At 36.0% G+C, this 25,354-nt stretch overlaps 1 protein-coding gene across 1 annotated transcript in view; it reads right to left on the reverse strand.

The window, feature by feature from the left end:
• LOC131429221 (uncharacterized) overlaps positions 1-25,354 on the reverse strand; it is a 54,516-nt gene that overhangs the window by 485 nt on the left and 28,677 nt on the right. The window contains exons 4-5 of the mRNA XM_058593271.1: positions 539-717; positions 13-464 (exon numbers count right to left, since the gene is read on the reverse strand). Coding sequence (XP_058449254.1) covers positions 13-464; positions 539-717 — 631 coding nt within the window. The remainder of the gene's footprint in view (positions 1-12; positions 465-538; positions 718-25,354) is intronic.

Raw genomic sequence — 25,354 nt, forward strand, 5'->3', positions numbered from 1 at the left:
ATTATCACTCACCACTTGATCCTGCTCCAGATCCGGAGCCAATTCGTGATCCGAAGCCAGCAGATCCGGTTCCACTACTACTAACTAATACAGTTTGGCCAGTGAGTCCTGATCCGGCAGCACCGCTACTAACTCGCACACTTTGTTCGTTGAGTCCCGAACCGGCTCCACTGTTACTACCACGTACTCCATGTTGACCGGCTCCCGATCCAATTTTTCCTGCACCACTGGATCCCGATCCGATTGTTCCTGCACCACTAGATCCCGATCCGATTTTTCCTGCACCACTAGATCCCGATCCGATTTTTCCTGCTCCACTGAGTCCCGATCCGATTCTTCCCGCACCACCGGATCCTGATCCGGAACTACCTGCACCACCGGCGCCACCTCGTCCACCTTGTCCACCTATTCCCGATCCGGCTCCGCCAGCGCCACCTTGTCCACCTTCGCCGTATTTACCATGACTAGATTTGAAATATGACATTACGATATTCCGTTAGTCAAAAATTGAAAATCGATCATTTCTTCGAGAACTCACACGTATGGTACATATTTACCACTATACTTTCCAGACCCATCGGGACGATAAGCTCCACTCGAATCCGGATGGTACTTTCCATCGTCGTACTTGCCTTGGTAAAGTTCTGGGTAGTAGCGACCGTCATTGAAATTGGGAACTTGCTTTTGCTGAGCGAAGGCGCAGCCCAGTATCACCAGCTGCAATGCACGATTGTATACATAAATTAAACATGAAACTGTCACCTGCCTAATGCCTAACCAACGCAAAGCAAAGCAATAAAATCTAACACCACTGTAAACCGGCTGACATTGGCTTCCAAAAGCATCCCACCGTAGCTGTCAGATAGTGACCCTCCAACTCTGAAACACTTACCAAAATTATGTATTCCATCATAGGTCAAAAAAGAACAATGCTACACACTGATCTCAACTCCACCAACGTAGAAGAACTAATGCAGTATCGCCGGTAATATGAAGCAGCTTTTATAGTACGTTTTAAAATTGGTATAACCACTAAATTCTAAATAGTCACTATCGATCGTTGTTCCGATCGTCGTTTTCCTTTCATTATAAGCAGAAACATACGGAATATCTGTCGTTCATCATCACTCAGGGGTCGTACCCGCTGAGCGATGTTTGATTTCGGCAAACGGGTGCCTCACGTGTGACAAAGTTCTTATCTGCATTGAATATCCATTATAACACTCATCAAAATCGCATCCCTCTAACTTCTACCATGTCAATTCGGGAATACGTTTAAAAAAAAACGCTTCCGTGTGCATATGAATGAATGTCAGATGGAAGATTTATGAGCACCCCAACTTCTGTGATTTTTATAGCAGACAGATTGAATCACAGGACTAGAGACTTGCTAGCGGAGTTTGGTTGGAGCACCGAACTCAAAACTCAACAGGATCAGTCTATAGTCTATAGCAGTTCAACGTAGGTTAAACAAAGCAAAGCGAAGAGAAAGGAACTTGTTTGAATGCATTCTCTTCTACAAATAGTTGAAAACACATGAATTTGACCTATATTTCAGGTGCATAAACGTATTTTTAGATATAATGTTTATTATTTTATCTGGTATCTTGGTTTCAATTCAATAATATGTAATATTTGCAAGAATTTCCCAATAACAAAATCCTTCGAATAAAAAACTTCTACTTCGACACAGTCTCATTAAAATGTTTTGGCCTTTAGATTGGAATAACCTCTGATACTAATTTGGGCTCATTTTTGACACCAATTTATTCAGATTGATTCGGGTAGTTCTCAAAACCATGCTTCAGCGTTTATGACACATATTCGGGAACATTTCTCAAACCAAGTGAAATAGCAATAATACATTTGAGCGTGGTCATAACACATGGATCAATAAGTCCCGAGACTAAAGCAGAGATGGCGCTCGTAGTAAACCAGTAACCACGTCTTTCTGGAGTACTAACCTTTGCCTGAAACGGTTCGATCCGACCAGAAACAGCTGAGTTATCCAGGTTGGAGTAAAGTCGTTTTGTAGTTTGTTTAAAAAATGGAAAAAACCGAGTTTCGTGTTTTGATAAAACATTGTTTTTTAATGGGTAAAAACACCGTGCAAGCGAAACAATGGATTGAAAAATGTTATCCGGACTATTGTCCATCAAAAGCAACGATTTGTCGGTGGTTCGCCGAGTTTAAACGTGGTCGTACCGACACAAATGACGCGGAACGCTCGGGTAGACCTGTGGAAGCCGTTACACCGGAAAATGTGAGTGAAGTGACAAAAATTATAATGAAAGATCGTAAAGTGAAGCTCCGTGAGATTGCTGAGATGACACAGATATCATATGGAAGTGTATTTACTAGCCTTCATGAAAAATTGAGCATGAAAAAGGTTTTTTCCAAGTGGGTGCCGCGATTGCTTTCGACAATGACAATGTACCCTGCCAGAAGTCGATGAAAACAATGGCGAAATTGAACGAATTGGGCTTTGATCTGCTTCCCCACCCCCGCATACTCGCCAGATTTAGCCCCCAGTGACTACTGGCTCTTTGCTGATCTTAAAAAATGCTCCAGGGAAAAAGATTTGGCTCAAATGAGGAGGTCATCGCTGAAACTGAAGCTTATTTTGAAGTGAAAGATAATTTTTTTTATAAACATGGTATTGAAAAATTGGAAAAACGTTGGAACCATTGTATCACCCTAAAAGGTGATTATGTTGATGAATAATAATATATTAGTCAATACATATACATATAACCTCATGTTAGTCATTCATAATTACTCGTGATTCATAGCTCTAGTGTAAGAGTAATCACTAACAATAACGATTGGATTAGCATATATTCAAAGTGTGATGGATCTAAAAATCCATTACGTTCAGTCTTATTTACAAGCCAAAATAACGAGAGATAAGCTCACTACGCTCAATCACTGAAAAAAAGGTGTGGTTTCTATGTGTCGGCTTTTCTTGTTATGCTTTGTGCGACGGTTCGTTCAACTGAAGCGGATAAAATTTTGCGCGCATTTTATGACGCTATATTTCATCTTAAATGGCCACCATAGCATAGTCCTATCTATTATAGGGACCGCGCACGATAACTAGTAGCGCCATTAGTGGCGAATAAACGAAAAAATTCTACCATAGCTCAGAAACCTGTTTGAATACTACATAGATTCTAGAATTCCGTGTAGAACCTTCCATTTGAATCTATGTTGGTCAATATCGATTAAGTCATTTTCGAGAAACACACACACAGATGCATTGGTCAGCTCGACGAACTGAATGGAATGGCATATGACACTTGGCCAATTTTTACTAGTCGATTTTCAAGTGATTGTATAATTCGAGACTCGTATTTTCAATATACGTCAAACTGGCTACCCGTGAGTTTGCTAGAATTTTTACGATTGCATTCTAAGAGTATGGACCATCCTGCGAATTATTCGAACATTTAGTTAAAATTTGACAGTCGGGTAGTTATTTTTTATCGAGTTGTTAAATTTATCTAAAACTGCGGCCCATTTCAAAGTTTGACGGATGGAAAGTTATTTGGGTCTATTTTGCTCTGAAAATAAAGTAATACAAAGTGGTGTAATATTTGCAATTCAGTGAAAGTAAGAATAGCTTCGAGATAAACTTACTTCATATAAAAAATATTTTTATTGGGGTATTTTCTTTGAGTGATTTTTACTAAAGGTCTGAAATTAGAATGTTTTAGCAAGATATTGTTCAGTGTTTCCAGTCAAGTCGATTAAAAAATCATTTAATGCGCTGAGAATATCGTTTAAGTGTTTGAGTTTGAGTGAATATGACAAATATTATACACAAATCCAACTGCAATGACAGAAAATGACGTGGCCGTATTTAGATAAAGAATGAATAATTCGATTCAAAATTTAATAGTCAGTCCATGTTGAACAATCGTTCGCACCACACGCGAATAGTTCCTGGGTTCGAAAAAAATCCGTAAAGAAAATACGCTAGAAAGTATTTTCAAACTCAGTTTACAAGTTTTGCTATGGTAGCATTATTTTTTCCACTCGCCGCCTCGTGCGCTGTCGTCGCCGGGCCACTAAACTACGCCCTCGGGCACGATCCCTATAGTCCTATCTCTATTGGAACACGTCCAAAAGCAATACAACGCACACCGCAAAACAAGTCTAAATATTCATTTTTGGTTTTGCCGAGATAATGTGTAATGTGTGAACTGACGTCTCGGTCGAAACATGTTTCGGTTTGCTAGCTGTACAGCTTATGGTAATTTGGAGTTGCTAATTAGCAATGTTCCCCCAGTAAATACCTATTTTTTTTTATAATATAAAAAATACGTATAGAATTCGCTCAAACTTTAGAATTTTTACTCGTGCTTTAGAAAAAAATTCTGAGGCCCGGAGGTCCGAGTGTTACATACTAATCGATTCAGCTCGACGAATTGAGCAAATTTCCGTAAATATTGTCAACAAAGAGGTCGAGATCTTAGAGATGACTGGACTTTGATCGAACTAGTCGCAAATGAAAGGTCTCTCCGTCACCCTGAACGCTATTGACTGGTTTTGAGATCGGATGTTTACTTTTTGAGTTATATATAGTTATAGTTTTATGTCAATATTTTCAGTTTTTTAACAATATCTGTCACTATTGACCTTGAAAACAGAATAAGTTTTTGAACTTAGTTTTCGCACGGTAATAGCTATTTTAAAAGCCATAGATTGTTAAAATCCGTTCATTTTTAATGGAGATATCGATATTTTTGTGTAAGCAACTTTTCGCTTTTTGCCTTTCTCATATAGAAAGGTTATGCAATCACTGTGAAACCCGACTTTTGAACCGAGGCCCGGAGGATCGAGTGTCGGTGTGTGTATGTGCGTATGTGTGTATGTAACGTTTTTTGCACTAAATTTTTTCGGAGATGGCTGAACCGATTTTCACGAACTTAGGTTCAAATGAAAGGTCCTGTGGTCCCATACGTAATTCTTGAATTTCATCCAAATCCAATTTTCGGATCCGGAAATATATTGCAAAGTGTGTTAAAAATTTTATACCATCACCGAAAAGTGCGACAAACCGTAAAAAATGTTAAGTCGACCTCAAATCTTCTCCAATTGATAGTTTTTATCAGTAGACGGTCAAACAAACCGATTTCGGTTATTCTTTAAGAATCAATGAAAATTGTTTTGAAGAATACCACACATTTATATATGAGAATATGTGAGATATGAGAAAGGCATCATTACACCACTAGGTGGATTAAAACAGGTTTCAGTTCGCTTTTACATCTCATCCAAGTCAGTCGATAAAACAAAACCGCTTACGTTCGGGACAGAAGAAACCAAGTAGTATTGTGTAGTGAACAATAGAACGACCTCGAAATGAGAGAACCAAACGAACAAAAGCTACCGCCGACACGAAAGAATACAATTGTTGTTGACTTCAGGCAGTGCAAAATTCTACCTACGATACGAGAAATTGAAGGTTTGCTTAAGTAATAAATGCATCTTGACATTAAACGTGTACATTTACTTCAATGCAATAAGACAAATAATGTTGTTTACATTCAGTTTTATAAAGAGTTGGATGCAATTTAATTCGCAAAAGACAATAACAATTTGCACTATGTGGAGCACGGAAACATTAAGTACAACATTCCAGTATATATGAAAGATAGTGCTATAGAAGTGCATGCATGTGCATGATCTTCCCTCAAGCGTCATCGATCCTTATATTCGCAAAACTATGTCCCAATACGGAGAGATTCTCCCCGGGTAGGTGTAAATAGCAAACAAAGGTCAAAATAATAACAAATTTTACCATCATATCTTGGCTTGATGTTTCTGTGTTGTCAGAGCGATACTTGATATTTTCGTGATATTGCATCAAGGGATCAAGACATTGTAAAATATCTGTTCAACATCAAAATTAGTTATAATATCTTATTTCGTTATTGATGAGCTATTTCAATTTCATTAAGTAAATTGACCCAGTAGTTTTATCTTTAAATAAAATACCATTTAATAAACTGCATCAGAATCAGATAAGAGAAATACTTAAGATATTACTCTATTCTAAATGCTAGAATATAAAATAATTAACAAATTCATCTTCTATAAATATTTTGTTCTTGGTTTGATATTACAATGACAGAAGTTTTTATTTTGTTGCTATTTTCTCATGCAGGCTTTGTTATGATTTTTGATATTTTAACTCTTATTTCAAACTAAATAATGTTAATTTCTACCATTGAGATGTTTAATTTTAATGACAGAATTTGATATTGGTTTGCAAATCACTTCTACCCGGGTCTCTATCGAAGAAGAAAAGTGGGATAACTTTTTCCCCGGTATTCTAAATGGCGTACGATTGTTACGCATGCCTATATCTTCTTATGTGACTTTCGGTCAGGATACAAGAATCTCGTGCAAATCTTTTGTTGACTATGACAATCAGATGGCCACATGTCAATATTGCAAAATGCTGTTCACTACGATAAGCCATGTGATAAACTGGACAAGGAGATAACCACACCAAAGGACAACGGTGCTTTCTTTACACCAACCCCAGTACATCTGTGACAGCCACCAACAACAATGAAGTATCCCCTTCAACGAAACCATCAGTATCCCCTATAGAACAAAGTACACCAGCTGCAGTTAACAACTTACCCTCCAACCACCCAGGGACTGCAACCAATGTACAACAAGGCGCATCTACAGCAACTAGCAACGAGCCCAAGACGATCAACAAGGAAAACGCAAATCACACACAACACCGACGCTGATGCAATGGATGATGAGATAAGCCACGGACAAAGTGACCCTCGATCCTCGTTAGATGGAAATGGATGCTCATCTCCCCCTAGAAAAAGGGTGACAACGAGATCCAATAGCAAAAATAAAACAAAATGGATGCCAATCGGCCACGTAAAGCTTGTACGCGAAAAGGCCTGGATAAAAATTTTTATTAAAAAAAACAGATTTTTTTTAGTAGAAGCAGTTACGCGCTTGATGATAAAGCGATGTTTCGGAGTCAAACACAATTTTCAATACTGTTTTATACAATTGTTTCTCAGCACCTAAAAGACTGTGCACAACACTTTTTTATATGAAGTTTCGATTTTAGCACGGTTCGTTTTTGGCAACAGAATCGTTCGAAGCACACAACTTCTTACACCCTTATACCATTCGAAAAAGTTCGTCAAGATCAGGAAATTTGTGTGTGAAAAATAATTTAATTGATATTTCTTGGAGATGGCTTAACTGATTTCTACACATTTATATTCATATAAACAGTTCTGTGTTCACATATGAGGTTTCTGAATTTCATATGGATCCGAATTCTGGTTCCTGAGCTACAGGATGATATATGTAATGTAATTAAAATAATATCACTTAATTTGCTCGTAGATGGCTGAACCGATTTCTTCCATCTAACATTCAAATGAAAGGTCCCATGAAAACTGCTTCTTTTTTAATCTGATCCGACTTCCGGTTCAGGAGATACAGGGTGATTAGTGTAAAAATTTCACATAAATCTATCGGGATTATCGGATTCACAGATTTTGAGAGTCAAACGGTCAAACAAGCCGATGACCAAATAATCTTATTTTAGTTTTACCGGTATTCGGTTTTCTATCCCGGAAGATACCCAAAGGTTTTATTTGGAACGCACTACATTTTCTCTAAGATGTCTACAGTAATTTTCAAATATTTCAAATCTAATGAATTTAACTGACTTCGGCTACACCGCTTTCCGAATTCCGTTTCCGGAAATATCGGGAATCGAGAAACCAAGTAGCACACGTTATTACACTTCAATAACAGTAACTTATATGACACAAATTCATGGAACAAGTTGAAGACGTTGCAACGTGCATTATAACTGCTACGTAACCTGAAAAGCGTAAGAGGCGGAGCTTGTGCGACTTACCAAGGGTTGCCAAACAACTTCTCAGTTAAGCATATTTGATTTGATTCAGTGCGCACATCAGTCACAATGAAACAGAAAATATAAGTTTGTGTCAAGTTACAATTTGTTGATGTTTTTCCCGTTCACCATTTATAAAAAATATATAATTCAATATTCTTTAAATTCAACTTGAGTAGATATAAAAACAGAACTTGAGTAGATATCAAAATCTAAATGCTATTCGATATTTATGGTAAAGTTAATCATTGTACTTATTGAAAACGTGCGCGCCTTCGATATTTTGGATTTCAGAACATCGACATACAAAATAATATTCATATTTTTATTCCCGTTATATGAAATTTAAAGCTAAAAAATCGAAATGTGTTCAGTTAGAACTTTTTTGTGATTAATATTAGTTTTTGATATACCAAAGTTAGAACAGTTGACCAATCGCAATAATTAAAAATTGCACTTTTTTAAATTTAATGAATATTTCATTCCCTGGTCATAATGGTAGCCATTGGCATAAGTTTTTCCATGCATACTCTGCCGTTACAAAAATTCTCTCTGCTAGTGCTAATGTACTTTCCAAAACGAAACAAGTTTGCTTCACACATGTACCGCAAAAAATTTGCGTATAAGCGCAGATGTAACTATAGCCAATTTTAAACTGAAGGAATTTGCTACTTATTTTACTTATTGATTTGATATTATTCTCCGGGATAATGTACGGAAGCTTTCAACCGACACTGTAATTGTATTTCTTTGTTGCATCACAACGAATACGGTAACCGATATGAAATCATTACTTAACTTTGTCTTAAAGTGTGTCACTTTTTCATGGTCACATTTTGTTACGGTGACCATTTGGCGACTAAAAACAGTCAATGCGAGCACATCGTGAGAGTTAGATTACCGAAAAGTTACGTTGGAACTTATTGTAACTTAGTATGATGAGATGTAAATTCATAACACTATTTCGACTTCATTGTAACAATCATAATACGACTTGTTTTGTCGTGTTTGTCATGCGACCATTATGCAGCATCTGTTTCATTTTTTATTTTTTTTGGACAAATAACATGTGCTACTTGGGAACTACAAGAAGGCCAAAACGAATTTAATAACCAAAATTAAAATAAATTTAGGGGCCCATACGAAATTGATGAATTTTATACGATACGTTTTTTTAATAAATGAGTTATACGTTTTTTTAATAAATGAGTTATACGTTTTTTTAATAAATGAGTTTTAAAAATATTTTAGTTCTTAGGTAGCTGAAAATCGAAGAAGTTTTCATGGACTTACAAGTTATAACGTTTAAATTTTTAATGTTTTTAATGGCTTTCAACTCGCTTTCAGAAAAGTACGTAAAATGTTTAAAATCAGGTTCACCACAATTCTGTTTTCTAAATAAAGTTCACAAAAAATTTTGATATATCTGTCGATATCTACCAATTTCTGAAATTAGAATAAATTATAAGCTAATATTCATAAACAATTTCATTTCAAGCTTTTACACAATTTCGAAGAAGTGGGTTTGTCACAGATGTCTTATTGTTTCGCGATATTTTACTAAATTTGACTCAAAACAGTTTCAATTCATAGTTTATGCTAGTTGCAGGCCAAACGAACCAATATCAGCTATACCGGATCTCATTTTCCGGTTTCGCAAGTATCAGACACAGTTGTCAGAAGCTTAAAAATGGAACTATTTTGTTAAAAAACGACATAACCGAATTCCACAAACTTGGGTATAAATGAAAGATAGTATGGTTACATAAGCTGTTATTAAATTTTATCTGAATTCGACGTCCGGTTTCGGAGCTGCAGGGTCAAATGAGTTTATATTTACATTTGAATCCAAGTTGCATGCATTTGGTCTAACTTGTTATTTCACACTGGTTCACGCGGGTACTCGTGTTTAGCTTAGTGTTTTTAGGAAACCTTTTCAATAGTCTTTGAGGATACTCGCTGTTGGAACGAGACTATGAAACGCCTTCCATACCCGGTTCTAAAATGCATAAATATTCTGATAATTGCTTCCAATATCAAGTTATTTATGAGATTACAGTTGACGGTTGTCCAATATAAGTATCGGTCGATACTAAGTAGAAGAAGATCAACTTGATGAAGGTTTAAATGTTACTCACAAAACTTGTTTATGGGCTTGCCTATGTATGTATGTCTACTAAAATATTTGCCTCTGCTTAGCGTGAGCCGGTAATTGGTGTTATTTGTTTCCTACCTAAAAGGGATAAAAGTATTCTTCAAAATGTTACCTTGATGTGGTGGTAGTGAAAATTTGGTCGTATAGTGAGCCGCTCCTTCAGTCGGTTTCTCTACAAAGTGGAGCTCAAAATACTGTGACATTTTGAACCAGTTTGAAGCTGAAACTCTACGGAATATTAATTAAGTTGAAACTTAGATTCCTGAGAATTTGAGTGAGTTGAAGAATTGGCTTTTTCTTCATGCTTAGAACTAGATGATTGTTCAACAAAAATAATCCTTTGAAAATAGGAATATACCATTCGAATTCTAGTGGAACTATCCAGGGGACTCTGATAGGATACGTGTACAATTCTAGGTTTGGGATCGACCAGAACTAATCGTTTCCATGGCGTCAGTTGTGTTCTGTGTTACTATCGAATAAAAAATGTTCATGGTATGTAAATAGCTACATGTCTAGCTTTCTTTGCGGTAAGAATCAGCTTGTGAAACCGTATGGACCGTGAAACATCTAATTTAGAGTATTATCATATAGTTTAGCGAAGATTCGTTAATTTGCATTTTAAATTATAAGATTCACTTTCGCATCGCGAGTTCAACTCCGGAAGAGGTGTAGAAACTTGTTTTTTACTAATAAATTAATACTCCAGTCTTGATGGTCTTCGGCGAAGCTACCACAAGGGGACTGGTATAAGCTTAAAGAATAGTTTGCTGTTTTGTTTACAGTGCAATATGTCCGAAGCCGATGCAGTGGCTTCAGAGTTGCTCCTAGAACTGTCGCTTGACCGTTGGGGCCAAGCTAGTGGCAGGTGGTATGAGGTAATGAAATCAGTTGTAGCCGAATAAAATCCATGAGGGCACATTGAGTGGGGCGCGTTAGGAATTTATCAAGAATCATTTGTTTTTTTTTTTTGGCTTTTTTGTGGATGTGTCTGGCTCAGGAGCTTTAGCTGTAATGATAGTGGTAGCAGCAGTTGAAACACGAGCCGGTGGATCTGAATGAAGACAGAAAATGACATCTTCCGCAAGTAAATTGCGGAAGAATTTGGTTTTGAAACTCGATTCATAAATAATGAACAAACTTGAAGTTCTAAAGGCAAAATATAATGAACGTAAAAATAAGTTCGTGACGTTTTCTTACAAATAGTGTAATTTAATTTTTATTCCTGTCCAAATATGTGTTGCAAAGCTACTGTCTTACAGTTTCAGAATCAGTATGTGTCATTAGCTGAAGCGTAAACAACAATACTTTGTTTATGACTATGAAAATGTCGAAAGTAGTTTGCACGGTTTAGAAGTGACGATTTTGATTTGGAAAACGAAAAACAAGTCGGAGTACCACAAATGTTTGAAGATATTGATATGTCGTATTATCATTGCGTCAATAGGTATTACGTTGAACTGTATAAGTATGTATTTTTTCAATCAAAATTGGGAGTTATGGAAAATTTGAATATAAATAAAATAAAAAATCTCAAATTTGTAAGCAAATAAATAGTCTTAAATACGGTACGAATGAATGTCAAGTAGAAGTTCATTGCATTTTGTTGGATCAACAAAAAAAGATTCCCATTAAGCCAAATTTTGTGACTAATTCGAGTTGTTCGAGAGTGGCATAAAGTTGAAGGCTGTAAATTATGACGAACTATGGATTATGCAAATTATAATGGACGAACAGCAATGTTTGAGCAACACATCAGTATGCTATTGACAAAATGTTATGGGCCTTAGCAGAGTTTAATAATCAATTTTAGAACAGTAATGGTAAACTGTCTATAAAGTTGTCTTTTTCAAAATTGTTATTAAATTTCATCCGGATCCAACTTCTGGAACTACATGGTCCCAAAATGTAGAGCGATCTTGCAAAAAAGGATTTTTTTTTCTAAATTTGGCTCAAAACTGTACATAAAAAACGGTAGTGGTAATGCTAGTTTATGTCCAAATAAACTTTCTTATTGTTCGACGAAAGCTTTGATAATATTTATGAAAACAAGGGTATTATGGGTATTATTAGGGTTTACCATACCTAGTCGTGTGTTAGAGTTGTATGCACGGAATGCATAAGAACATAGGTTCGAGTCGTATCTAATTTCAAAAACTTGTTTTAATCCACCTAGTGGTGTAATGATGCCTTTCTCATGTTAAACATACTATCATATATATATATATATATATATATATATATATATATATATATATATATATATATATATATATATATACATATATAGATATATATATCTATATATATATATATATATATATATATATATATATATATATATATATATATATATATATATATATATATATATATATATATATATATATATATATATATATATATACTGTGGTATTCTTGAAAATAGAATTCTTCGATTTTTGAAAGATTAACCGGAATCGGTTTAGTTAAACGTTTGCTGATAATGACTACCAATTGGAGTAGTTTTTTGGCCGATTTGAAATTTTTCACGTTTTCTGTTTCGCCCGCGTGAAGGTATAAAAATTTCAACACACTTCACCCTATAATTCCGGAACCAGATTTCGGATCCGGATGAAATTCTGAAATTCCGTATAAGACCACAGGACCTTCCATTAAAACCTAAGTTTGTGAAAATTGGTCAAACATTCACTGAGAAAAGTAAGTGAGATCCACTTGATTCATGTGCCTCCGGAATCGAAAACTGGGAACCAGGATAGCCGAAATCAGTTTGTTTGGCTGTTTACTGATAATGTCTATCGAATGGAGTAGTTTTGGAGTTAGTTAAGATTTTTTTTCGGTTTTTGTTTCGCCACTCTAAGCGATGGTATAAAAATATTTGCAAACTTTACCCTATAATTCCGGAAATGGAAGTCGGATCCAAATGAAATTCAGAAGCTTTATGTGGTACCATATAACCATACATTTGAATTAAAGTTTGTTGAAATCGGTCACGCCATCGCTGAGAAAAGCGAGTAAGTAAATTTAAATTGGAATTTTTAACACCTTATAATTCCGGAAACAGAAGTCGGATACAAATGAAATTCGGAAGACCATTCATTTGAATGTATGTTTGTGATAATCGGTCACGCCATCTCTGAGAAAAAATTGTACACATATTTTGAACCGGAAGTTAGATCCAAACAAAATTCAGGAATATTGTATGGGACCATAAGGCCTTTCATTTCAATCTAAGTTTGTGAAAATCGGTCCAGACATCTCGGAGAAAAGTTAGTGCAAAAAGGTTCCATAAACACTTACGCATATACACAAACATATATATATGTGTATATATATATATATATATATATATATATATATATATATATATATATATATATATATATATATATATATATATATATATATATATATATATATATATATATATATATATATATATATATATATATATATATATATATATATATATATATATATATATATATATATATATATATATATATATATATATATATATATATATATATATATATATATATATATATATATATATATATTTCCAATTTATATAAGAAAGGCAAAAAGGTTTCTCCAATATAAGTTTTCACTCAGCCATTGCAAAAAATGAACTTAATTATGGCAACTTTACGAGAAATAAAATGAATAAATCGAATTTGAAAGAACTATACTAAGCATGAATAAATTAAATTCGAATTGAATAAACTCACAAATGAACCGCAACTGAGAAATACTAACTGCGATATTTCAGATGCACGTAAACACTGTCTCAGAAAGTATGGACGCACTTTGATTTCGCTGTAAATAATTCCCAAGTGCTAGATATTCAATTTTTATTCGATATACTGATAATATTAGACTACAACAACAGAATATTATTCTCAACATTTACTATTTAGCCATTGTAGACTAGATGGCGCACCTTCTTGCGAACGTTCCTCATTAAATTCCGTACAGACTTCTTGGTGACAAGTTTTGATAATTTTTTCCAATCTTTTTCGAACTGTTGAATGGTTTCGGCTGCCGAGACATGTTTCCTAAGATGTGCCTTCGTTAATGCCCAAAATTCCTCAATTGGTCGAAGTTGTGGGCAATTTGGTGGATTCATGTCTTTTGGGACGAAAGTGACATTTTTGGTAGTATACCATTCTACCGTTGATTTCGAGTAGTGGCAAGAAGCAAGATCTGGCCAGAAGACAACAGGATCCTTGTGGCTTCGAATCATGGGTAGAAGCCGTTTTTGTAAACATTCCTTGATGTATATTTCGCTGTTCATTGAAGCAGTGGTGATGAAGAGTTTCGAAATCTTACCGCAGCTACAAATTGCTTGCCAGACCATAGCTTTCTTACCAAATTTTTCGACTTCAATCGATGTCTCGGACTGGTTTCACACTTGCCCTTCTCGCACCGTATAATATTGTGGTCCCGGCAAGGATTTGTAATCGAGTTTCACGTAGGTTTCGTCGTCCATGATTATGCAGTTCAAATTTCCAGCAAGAATCGTATTGTACAGCTTTCGAACCCTCGGCCTGATCGATGCTTCTTGTTTCGGACTACGTTTTGGTTGTTTCTGCTTCTCATAGGTTCGAAGATTCAAACGTTCTTTAGCACGAAGAACATTTGACTTCGAAGGGCCCACTTTTTTGGCCACATCCCGAACTGAAACCTCCTTCTTTTGCTCGAACGCCTTCAGTATACGTTTATCCAACTGAGGGTTAGCAGGACCTTTTTGTCGACCCGTTTTTGGTTTATCCTCACCGAACTTCCGGATAGCATTTCGCACGGCTTTTTCACTTACTCCTTCCATTTTTGCTATCGTTCTCAGTGACAGTCCGCGTTCTGTGCACCATTTGTACACAATTTTTCGACGTTGTTTTGCTGTAAGTCCACGCATTTCGAAACAAACTAATGAAAACGAATAAACAACTGCACAAGTGGTTAGAGAAGAATGTAAACAACAGGACGCAGCCATAAAAATTGACAGATTCTGAACCATTGCGAAATGGCAGCGGTTTTTGGTTGCGTCCATACTTTCTGGGACAGTCTTTAGGGTGAACAATATGATCAACAATTTTATTTTTTCACATTCCAAACCGTGATTAAAGCGACGAAAGGCTTCTTTTATTCCAGCTGGTTGATTTAGCATAATTTCATTTCTAGAAGTAACAGGAGCGCAGCATTGTCAGCATGTCTTGAAGCAGCGTTTGAATGGTGCGTTTGAATTAGCGTAACGGTTAGCTGCGCTCCTGCTGCTTCTGCGTACGATATTCAAAATTGACTAATATGCTTTCATCAATTGCATATCATGCTTTGAGATTGCTGAGATCTCATATAGAAAGGTTATGCAATCACTTGAAAAAAAAACATCACTTGTGTGTGTGTGTGTGTATCTGTACGTGTGTGTGTGCGTGTGTGTGTTTGTGTATGTGTCTTATAATCTCACTAGATTTTCTCGGAGATAACTAAACCGATGTTGACAAACTTTGATTCAAATGAAAGGTCTTACGGTCCCATACGGAATTCCTGAATTTCATCAAGATCCGACTTCCGGTTCCGTAAATATAGGGTAAAGTGTGTTAAATATTGTACACCATCACTTAAACCGACAAAACAAAAACCGTAACAAATTTTATAAACTGGGCTCAAAACTACACAAATCGGTAGTCATTATCAGTAGGCAACTGAACAAACCGATTCCGGCTATACTGGTTACCGGTCTCCGGTTCCGGAGGCACCGGAAATAATGGTCAATATTCAATATTCCAAAATGGATCTCACAATGTATGGAACACTTGTAGGGCTAATTTGATACTATTATTTTGCTGGACGAAGTATGTTGATACGTTAATGCATTTGTTGAGTTTTTTAAAGGTGTTTTTAAGACTAATTTAAATGAGTTAAAAAAATAACACCATTCCAATTCGAAATCTTACCGCAGCTACAAATTGCTTGCCAGACCATTTAAATGAGTTAAAAAATAACAGCATACAAATTTTCTCTTAAACTTTTACTTGTTTTATGACCTTTCAGGAACCGCATAGAATGCATTTTTAACGATCTGGCATCTAATGAATATTGATATTTGACTAGGTTGACTAGTTTTTGATGAAACAACAACATAACTTTTTACTGGTAGCTCATATGAAAAAGCTTAGCTCAGCAAAATTGTGCGCAATAACTAGTTCAACAACTTTTCTAAAGACAACCTTTCCATAGAACGTTTCACAAAAAAGTTAGAACAAAAAAAGTGATTTTTCGGGAGCCACCATACTTTTACTCGGGCAAATTGATGTAACTCGATGCTTTTTTCAGCAAAGTTGTTCAAAATAAAATTTTCTACAACTTTATTGTACAATGAAATCGTTTTTGAGTTCAATTAACAAAGTTAGATTTTAGATTTCAATCTAAATAAGGATCACTCTACACGGAGAACTCTTCGATCATAAAATTGCGATATCGCAGTTTTTGATTTTTGCGATAGTTGATTTAACTAATTTCTTTTTGATTTAACCAATATGGTTTTTGATTTGCATATATTCAAGTAGTTGAAAAATATGTCGTTTTGAATGCTGTCAAATGCCGGAGACAGTTGAAAGCAAAACAATAATCGCAAAATCAACAACTTTTTTAGTTGAAATCTGTTCGCGTCGCTTCAAAATGTCAATGAAAACAACATCGATTGTTAAAGCGTTTGGTGAAATTGTGTTCATTCGATTTGAGAAATTTATGATAACAAGTGTTTATCTAACAGCGGTGTTGTGATAAAGTTAACCTTGTTTAAGATGAAAAATATTTGGTGACAAATTAGAAAATGTTTATGAATGATCATCTCGTAATCTTTCAGGTATGCGCAAAAATTTTATGCTTCAAATTCGATCGTTGATTTACTTCCAGCTGTTTGATACCGATGATGATGTTCATGCATTATCAATAAAACGCTTTTTAACATGAATTTAATTTATCAAAGTAACAGGAGCGAAGGGTTTCAAACACACAGAACGCGCTGCGATTGAATGGCGCGTTCGAATTGCCGTCGCAAAATTCCAATTCCCAGCGGTTGATGCACCCAAGCTCATATAAATTGACTAAAATTATCAGTGCATAACTTTAGTTCAACCGTTTGAAGGCATCATCTTTCAGTACTCATTTTAGGAAAATCAACTAATATTCTGGTTGAAATGGGATCGCGGATGGTTCCGTGTAGTATTTTGGATTTTGGAACGACTTCGAATGTCATTTAGCGGAACTTATCTTTTACTTTTACCTGCTGATGGTTGATTTTGTTTAAATAAAACTCAGATGAATTGAGTTTATTGGTTATTGATTTTAGGAAAAAATTGTCATTTATCTTCATATCTGTGAAGGTTTTTTTTGCAACAACTGGCAAAACAAAAATTGGAGTTCTTTTTCATTCGTCCAGACCGAAAGAGTCGAAATTTATTTCCATAGAGTTTACATCAAAGAAACCGGTATATTAGATACTGTAAATAGTAAATATAATTTATACTTAATAATAAATTGATACCACTAAAAGATAGCACAGAACCGGTTACAAACATGCCGGTACTAGGTCTATTTTCGAGTGGCGCAATCAACACATAATTTACTATGCAAAACGCTTATCGAAAAAAAACTAACTCAGTGACAAAAACACTTGCCAGAGATACGTCGCTTAGATATGGCGTTTCATCAATGAAATACAGTGTGAAAAACTTGTAAAAGTCAACGAATCCGCGAAAAGATTGATCAATCGACCAACCAACTCAAGCCAAAAACAAGCGAAAGCCAAGACAGGCCAAACTGATCGATCGGTACAGAACTGATACGCGTTGTCAGATCGCTGCCGATTGTTGCTGTGCTGAGTGGCTGACATCACGCTAAGATGCGCCTCCGTCCTGCGGTGAAGGATTCTTCTTTCGCCAAAGTCATAAATTTTAATTTCGGTCAGCTTTTGGAGGACTTCTTTTTCGAAGTCTTCTTCCCACCCATGAGAGCTAATCTGGATTGGTTCATGGATACGAAACTCGTTCGAATCTTAATGCCAAGGTCGGCAGGTTTTCTGCTACGGTTATCGGAATGGAAAATTGAAGCAGCGAGTTGGATGGTGGAAATCGCGGTGAAGAAATTCGATCGAGCGTGTGTCTAGACGTAGAACATCCTCTGGTCCAACAAAGCCTCATCGTTGGATGATTGTGCCTATGTTCGTCTTGTTAGTTGAAGCCCCGTTTCTATTTTATTGTTTACATAGCTTGCGCTGCAGTCGAAACTGATTTTTTTTTTTATAAATAATTTTTTATTCAGGCCAATTGCGTACAAGCTTTACGTGGCCGAATGAGCCATATTTTTATTAGATAAAATAATTTTTTTACCGTTGGATCTCGTTGTCACCCTTTTTCTAGGGGGAGAGGAGCTTCCATTTTTATCTTGCGATGAGTGAGGGGCACTTTGTTCGTGGCTCGTCTCGTCCTCCATTGCCGCATCGGTGGTATCGTTGTTGGTTTCCGTTTTTTCTTCGTTTTCCTTGTCATTCGCATTCTTGGGTTGGTTGTTAGTTGCTGTAGACGCGCCTTGTTGTGCATTAATTGCAGTTGTTGGTGGGTTTGATGGTACAACAGGAGTACTGCGCTCACTAGTTTCCGTTGTTGGGCGGTTGTCCTTTTTTTTGTTTAAAGATGTCCTTTTTGCAGTTTCAGTGCAAGGTTTGCCGTAGTGTGCAGGTTGTTCACAAAACTGACATGTAACCAATTGATTTTCATACGTAATCAGCGTTTTACACGGATGTATCCCGTCTTGATCACAAATGATGTAAGATGGAATTGCTTTACGTAGTTGCATACGTACTACTCGCACGCCATTCCGGATACCCGGAAAAAATTCCGCCATACTTCCCTTTCGATGGAAAGAACTTCACCGTACTGCGACATACATTCCCGAACATACCCCTCGCTGGTCTGCGGGGGAAGGTCATGCACGCGTACTTCTATGGCATTATCCACCATGTACACAGGGATTTTATATTTAACATTGTCATGATCAATACTGTGCACCCCGTTATTAACCGAAGCAAATGCAATTGCATCTTTTTCACGTTTGAACATAATGTACACACAGTTAGACGCCTTGTTGAATTGAATCTCACTTACATCAGTAACGTTTAGATGCATTCGTTCCTTAAGCAAGATTTCAATTTCGGTTGCTGCTGGTCTAACTTTGCAGCGCTTGAAATCAATACAAATTGAATTTGGCCTTGTAGGCCAAGTTTCAGGCTTTGTTAAATCGTATTTGCCCATTTCGTACAATCTATTGTTCACTACACTGTATTGTCTTTGTTTCTATCGTCTCGACCGTAAGCAATTGTCGACTGTGTCTGATGAGATGCCAGCACGAACTGAAAAAAACTGATTTTGTTGGCTCGCCTTGAATGAAAAATTTACTTACATCTCACTCCAATGGGTTAAATAGACTAATTGCACGAGGAAGATGAGATGGGTGTAGGTACGGTTACCCTAGATCATGCCAAAGGTGATCCGGGAAGTCTTTTTTGGAAACTGACGTACGAACCGTTGTATCATAAATGCTTAAAATAGTGGTTCAAAGGCCGAATAGAATTTTTAGTTGTAAACCTGCCAAATATTTGATAATTGGATTCCGTATTCTGTCTTTTGATCTCATAATAAAACCAATTTACTCGAGCTAGCCCTTATTTGAATTTTAGAATATTTTATGGTAATTTTCAACTCGTGGATGCTGACGACATTTGAATTTTTCACCACCGACACAGAAGGATTTGTACATTTGTATTCTGCTACACTAATCCCAAAAGTTGCTTTCAGCGTTGACAACGGGGCGTGAAGCTTTCTGATTCACCCAGCTGTTAGTTGAACGATGCGAATTTCGGAAAAAAAAATTTTCTGTAGTTTTGTGTGTATTCGGATGGACACTGCATCGAGCGGCAAAACGATGTGCGATTTTTATTATTCATATTGTATGGCAATACGAGGAACCAGTTGGGCGCAACATTTCGATAATAAAATATTAATTTGTGAATCGTAAAGCGTTCAACTGTGGGATGTGTGGCCGAGAAGTTCAATAGGCAAGGACGTTTGCCTGGATGGTCGGATGGGCAGCGATCGGAGCTGTGGACAGTTTTTCAAATGTTACGCTTTAGACGGTAAAAGAATGTGAAGGTGCAGCAGGTATTCAGATTTAGCAGTAGAACTAAAGATCACCCATGTGTTGATAAGGAGGTAACAAAATGTTGTATCCTTTGAAGCAACAGGCTTGGAAGAACAACCCGTTTCACATCCAGCGAACTGCATTGATCTCTGCTCTGCATGCTAATTATTAGCGACACCTGCCACATCCGGGTGATAATGTGCTTAGGATAAGGAGGATTTATAGTCAAATGTTTTATATTTTTTCTTGTATTTTTATTTAAAACATCATTTTGAGCTAACTTGAAGATTCTGAAGTACATTCATAGAATTCCATCTACTGGTATTCGTTCTATATACACACAAAAGCAATGAACTAGTAGTTTGGACCCGAAAATTCAAGCCATGTACTATTGAACAGTCACTATTGATGAAAAGTAGTTATTTATAAAATTAGTTTGGATGGCTACTTTGAAAGTAGTTGATGTTTTTTTTTCTAAATTGGTTTTTTTGGATTTCTATGTACGAAAACAGAGTTAAAAATTTGGTGATTCGAAACTAAAATCTTAAAAAAACACTCATTAGAAATCAGAAAAAAAATGTTTTGATAATTCGGAAATTTGTGTTTGGCCGTGACTGTTCATCGTTTTCCTGAAATAACGTGATGCTGAGGGAAAAGGATTACAAGGCAAGACTTTGAGTCCTGATATCCCAAAATAACTTGTGAATTGCGTTGCCTTTACAGTTCGAAGGCAGCACTCTCATTATGCAATTCTGCATCAAATAGATTGATGTTACGTACAGGGTGCTTCATCTTTTTTTTTTTCAATAAAGCAAATAGCATGCTGGGCTTTATTAAACGCTTCAGTCATAACTTTCAGGACCCATACACAATAAAATTATTATACACTACATATGTCAGACCTATTTTGGAATATTGCAGCCTAGTATGGAATCCATACAATATTATTCACGAAGAACGCATCGAATCTATTCAAAAACAATTTCTTTTATATGCACTTCGTAAATTGAACTGGACAGCATTTCCTCTACCATCATATGAAGCACGCTGCATGCTCATCAATATACAATACTTAAAGAACGCCGCGACCTTGCAATGCTTTATTTTATCAGCGACATTATTTCTCAACGCATTCAATCACCTTCTTTATTATCGCAACTAAATTTTTATACACCTAGCCGTCAATTACGAACCAGGAAATTATTTTTAGAAAGAAACACTAGAACAAATTATGCAAAATACAGTCCAGTCAATCGAATAATGCGCCATTACAATCAATACTGCGAACATCTTGACCTTACTATGTCAAAAAATCAAATCAAATCTCAGCTTTGTCGTAGAAATAATGCGTAGTATGTAAGTGAACATTGTAAACAATTTATATGTAGTCTACATTTGCTTGACGAAATAAATAAATAAATAAATAAATAAATAAATAAATAAATGTACAACAAGGCGCATCTACAGCAACTAGCAACGAGCTCAAGACTGCGGACATCAAGGAAATCGAAAAGAAGACGGAAATAAACAACAAAACCACCGATGCGGCAATAGATGACGAGACGAGTCACGAACAAAGTGTCCCTCAACCCTCGCAGGAGGGAAATGGAAGCTCCTCTCCTCCTAGAAAAAGAGTGACAACGAGGTCCACTTCAACTACCCATCATAATATCAGTACCATTATAAGCTCGATAAACAGTGACCTAGATGTCCTTGACAAATATTTCAACGCTAATTTATTGTCATTGAATTTACTCAAAACGAAATATATGGTTTTTCGTTCCATACGAAAAGTGTTACCAATTCATGACAACCCGAAGCTAACAGATTACGTGATTGAAAATGTAAAATGCTTTAAATACCTGGGCATACATCTTGACCCTACGTTATCTTGGACTCATCATATAAGTTTTGTTGAAAAGCGTGTCGCATCTTCCTGTGGTATCATGTGGAGAGTGCGATCATATGTTCCTCGGCGTGCACTTTTGAGCTACTACTATGCTTATATTCACTCACAACTTAATTATCTTGTATCGGTCTGGGGCCGTGCAGCTAGCTCTCATCTGAAAAAATTACAAACTCTTCAGAATAGGTGTCTTAAAACTATTTTTAATAGACCTCTGCTGTTCTCTACATTTTCATTGTACTCCGACCAAGCTCATAATGCTCTGCCAATAGCTTACTTATGTGACATGCAAACCTTGTTGTTCGTTCATGACACCTTGCATGCCACGACACATCGTAACATACAGTTTTCAACTCCAAACCATTTGTACGCGACGCGCCGTAATGGCCACTTGCAACGCATTCGAACAACCACAACTCTGGGCCAAAGGCGTATTCTGTTTGTTGGTCCTACAAAGTTTAATGCACTTCCTCTTGACATACAACAAATCAACATCCGTACCATATTTAGATCTAGATTGAAGCACTACTTTAGACAAAGACTGAATGAAATTTTTATACAATAAGCGTAAAGTTTAAACAATCGTAATCTATCTGTATATCAATGTTAGTTAAACGTCAACAGTATTATATTATTCAATGTTAGATATTGAACGTGGATCCCTTAAAAGGAAACTTATTTCCACTGGGATTCCACACCAATAAATTAAAAAAAAATGCTTTATTTAAAAAATTGGCTAATTCGGCCACGTAAAGCTTGTACGCAAATAGGCCTGAATATAAATCCCTTTTAAATAAAAAAAAATCATGTTAGTGTTAAAACCATCATTAATAAGTTTGGGGAACACTATTCTTTGGACGAGCTACCAGGAAGAGGCAGAAACCCCGGTTCTTTCAACCCAAAACTGTACCAGAAAGCGGTATCTCTAATCATGGAGAACAAATCAATGTCAATACGTGATTTGGTCAAAAAAGCAGGAACGAGTGTCAGAACGATCCAGCGTATCAAGAGGCGAAATCACCTAAAGACCTACAAGAAGCAGAAAATCTCGAAACAAAGTGTAGAACAAAGGAAGCGAGCAGCAACAAGGGCCCGGAAATTGTATTCGCGTCTTTTGCAGTGTCCGGATGCATGCGTTTTGATGGACGATGAAACTTATGTAAAGAAGGACTCAAAAACCCTTCCAGGTCCACAATACTTTACTGTCGTCTTGGAGAAGTATGTGAGCGATGCGAACAGGTCGATTCAAGTGGAGAAATTTGATCGAAAGATACTGGTATGGCAAGCAATATGTTCCTGTGGTTTGAAGTCAACCATTTTTACACTACCGCAGCTATAAATGCAGAAGTCTATCGATCTGAGTGTTTCCAGAAGAGATTGCTGCCTTTATATAAGAAGCATAGTACACCTCCAAAGTTTTGGTCGGATTTAGCATCGGCTCACTATGCCAAAACCACTCTCAATCGGCTTGCGGAAAAGGGTATAAATTTCGTTGAGAAAAATATAAATCCAACAAATTGCTCTCAACTTCGACCCATCGAACGTTACTGGGCAATCGTGCAGAGGATCTTGAAGAAGACTGGTAAGGCAGCTGGGAACATGCAGGAGTTCAAACAAAATTATAGCTCAAGCATCCAAAAATTGCGATGCTATACTTGTCCGGAACTTGATGAACATCGTTCGATCAAAAGTTCGAAAATTCGTGAAGGAATAACTTAAATTTCATTCGGTTTTCATTATACTCAAGTTTAACCTCGTACAATAAAGGATCAATTTTTAGTTTGAATAAAATATCGTTTCTTATCATAATTTGAAAGAAAAATCTCTGGATAGCTTATTTTCGATACACTCCTTACTACCCCCGGACTTTTTTACGCCAACCAGCCTCAAACTATTGACGGCAAAACTTTGGGGTGAAATCGACACTATAACACCCGAGATGTTCGGAAAGGTGATGACAAACGCAGAAAAAACGAGTCATCTTGTAATTACTAATAAAGGTGGCCACTTTATTGATATTGTTTTCAAAAACTAGTCCAAATAGATTGTAGGAACCAATCTGAATTAAAATATATCACTTATAGAAAGCGGTTGCTTTTCCTCAAAGTTATTCAACGTTTACATACCGACATAAAAGATGGAGCACCCTGTAGATAATAGAAAATCGTCACACTTAACACTGTTTGAAACTTACAAATGAGATAATTTGCTTTGGGGTTAGGGTCTAACGGATTGAAAAAGGAACATTTCAGCGAATTTTTTTGAGCTATCGTTCAAAAAATCAAATGATTTTCATAATACAAACCATCAATCGAACAAGATATTGTAACTTTTTGTGGAAAAATACTGAGAGATAAGTCGGTGAAGAAATATTTTCGAAGAAGCGTTTTTGTAATCACGGTATCTCCGCGCAGAAATATCAGAAGTAAAAAAAATCACTGCAACATAGTTAAAGTAGTTGTTTTTCAAAACCTCCACGTTTTTATAAGATTTTTTTTAATTTGATGGTTGTTTAAAGTCAAAATTGCGAAAAAGGCGGCAATTTTGTAACTATAAAACTTCATTAACTTTTCGTTTGAGTGTTTGAACAGAATGATTTTACAAGGACAAATTTTTAATATTACCATTTAATTCTGTTATAAGTATATCACGTCACTATACAAATTCACTATGTATCTCACGACACTATAAATCTTGTATAATAAACGTCACATCACATATACGCATTTCGAATACAATTTATATTCTTCTTCAGTGTGATAGGTTTGTTTAGTTATTAATTAATAATACCCAATAACTAAACAAACCTATCACACTGAAGAAGAATATAAATTGTATTCGAAATGCGTATATGTAATGTGACGTTTATAATACAAGATTTATAATGTCGTGAGATACATAGTGAATTTGTATAGTGACGTGACATACTTATAACAGAATTAAATGGTAATATTAAAAAAATTATCCTTGTATAAAACTTCTCCAAATTAACAAAAAAAAACGAAATATAAATCTTGCAATGCTTTTGCTGGTCTTCGCTCCAGATGCGAAAAAAAGTTTCGTCACTGAACATAATTTTTCAATAAAAAAAGTGGATCTCTTAATCTTTTAACCGAACATGAATTCTGATTGTCAAATTCAACAATTTGCAAGCGTTGTTCGTTCGTAAGTCGATTAA

The sequence above is a fragment of the Malaya genurostris genome, chromosome 2 (genome assembly GCF_030247185.1).
Source record: "Malaya genurostris strain Urasoe2022 chromosome 2, Malgen_1.1, whole genome shotgun sequence".
Classification (NCBI taxonomy): domain Eukaryota; kingdom Metazoa; phylum Arthropoda; class Insecta; order Diptera; family Culicidae; genus Malaya; species Malaya genurostris.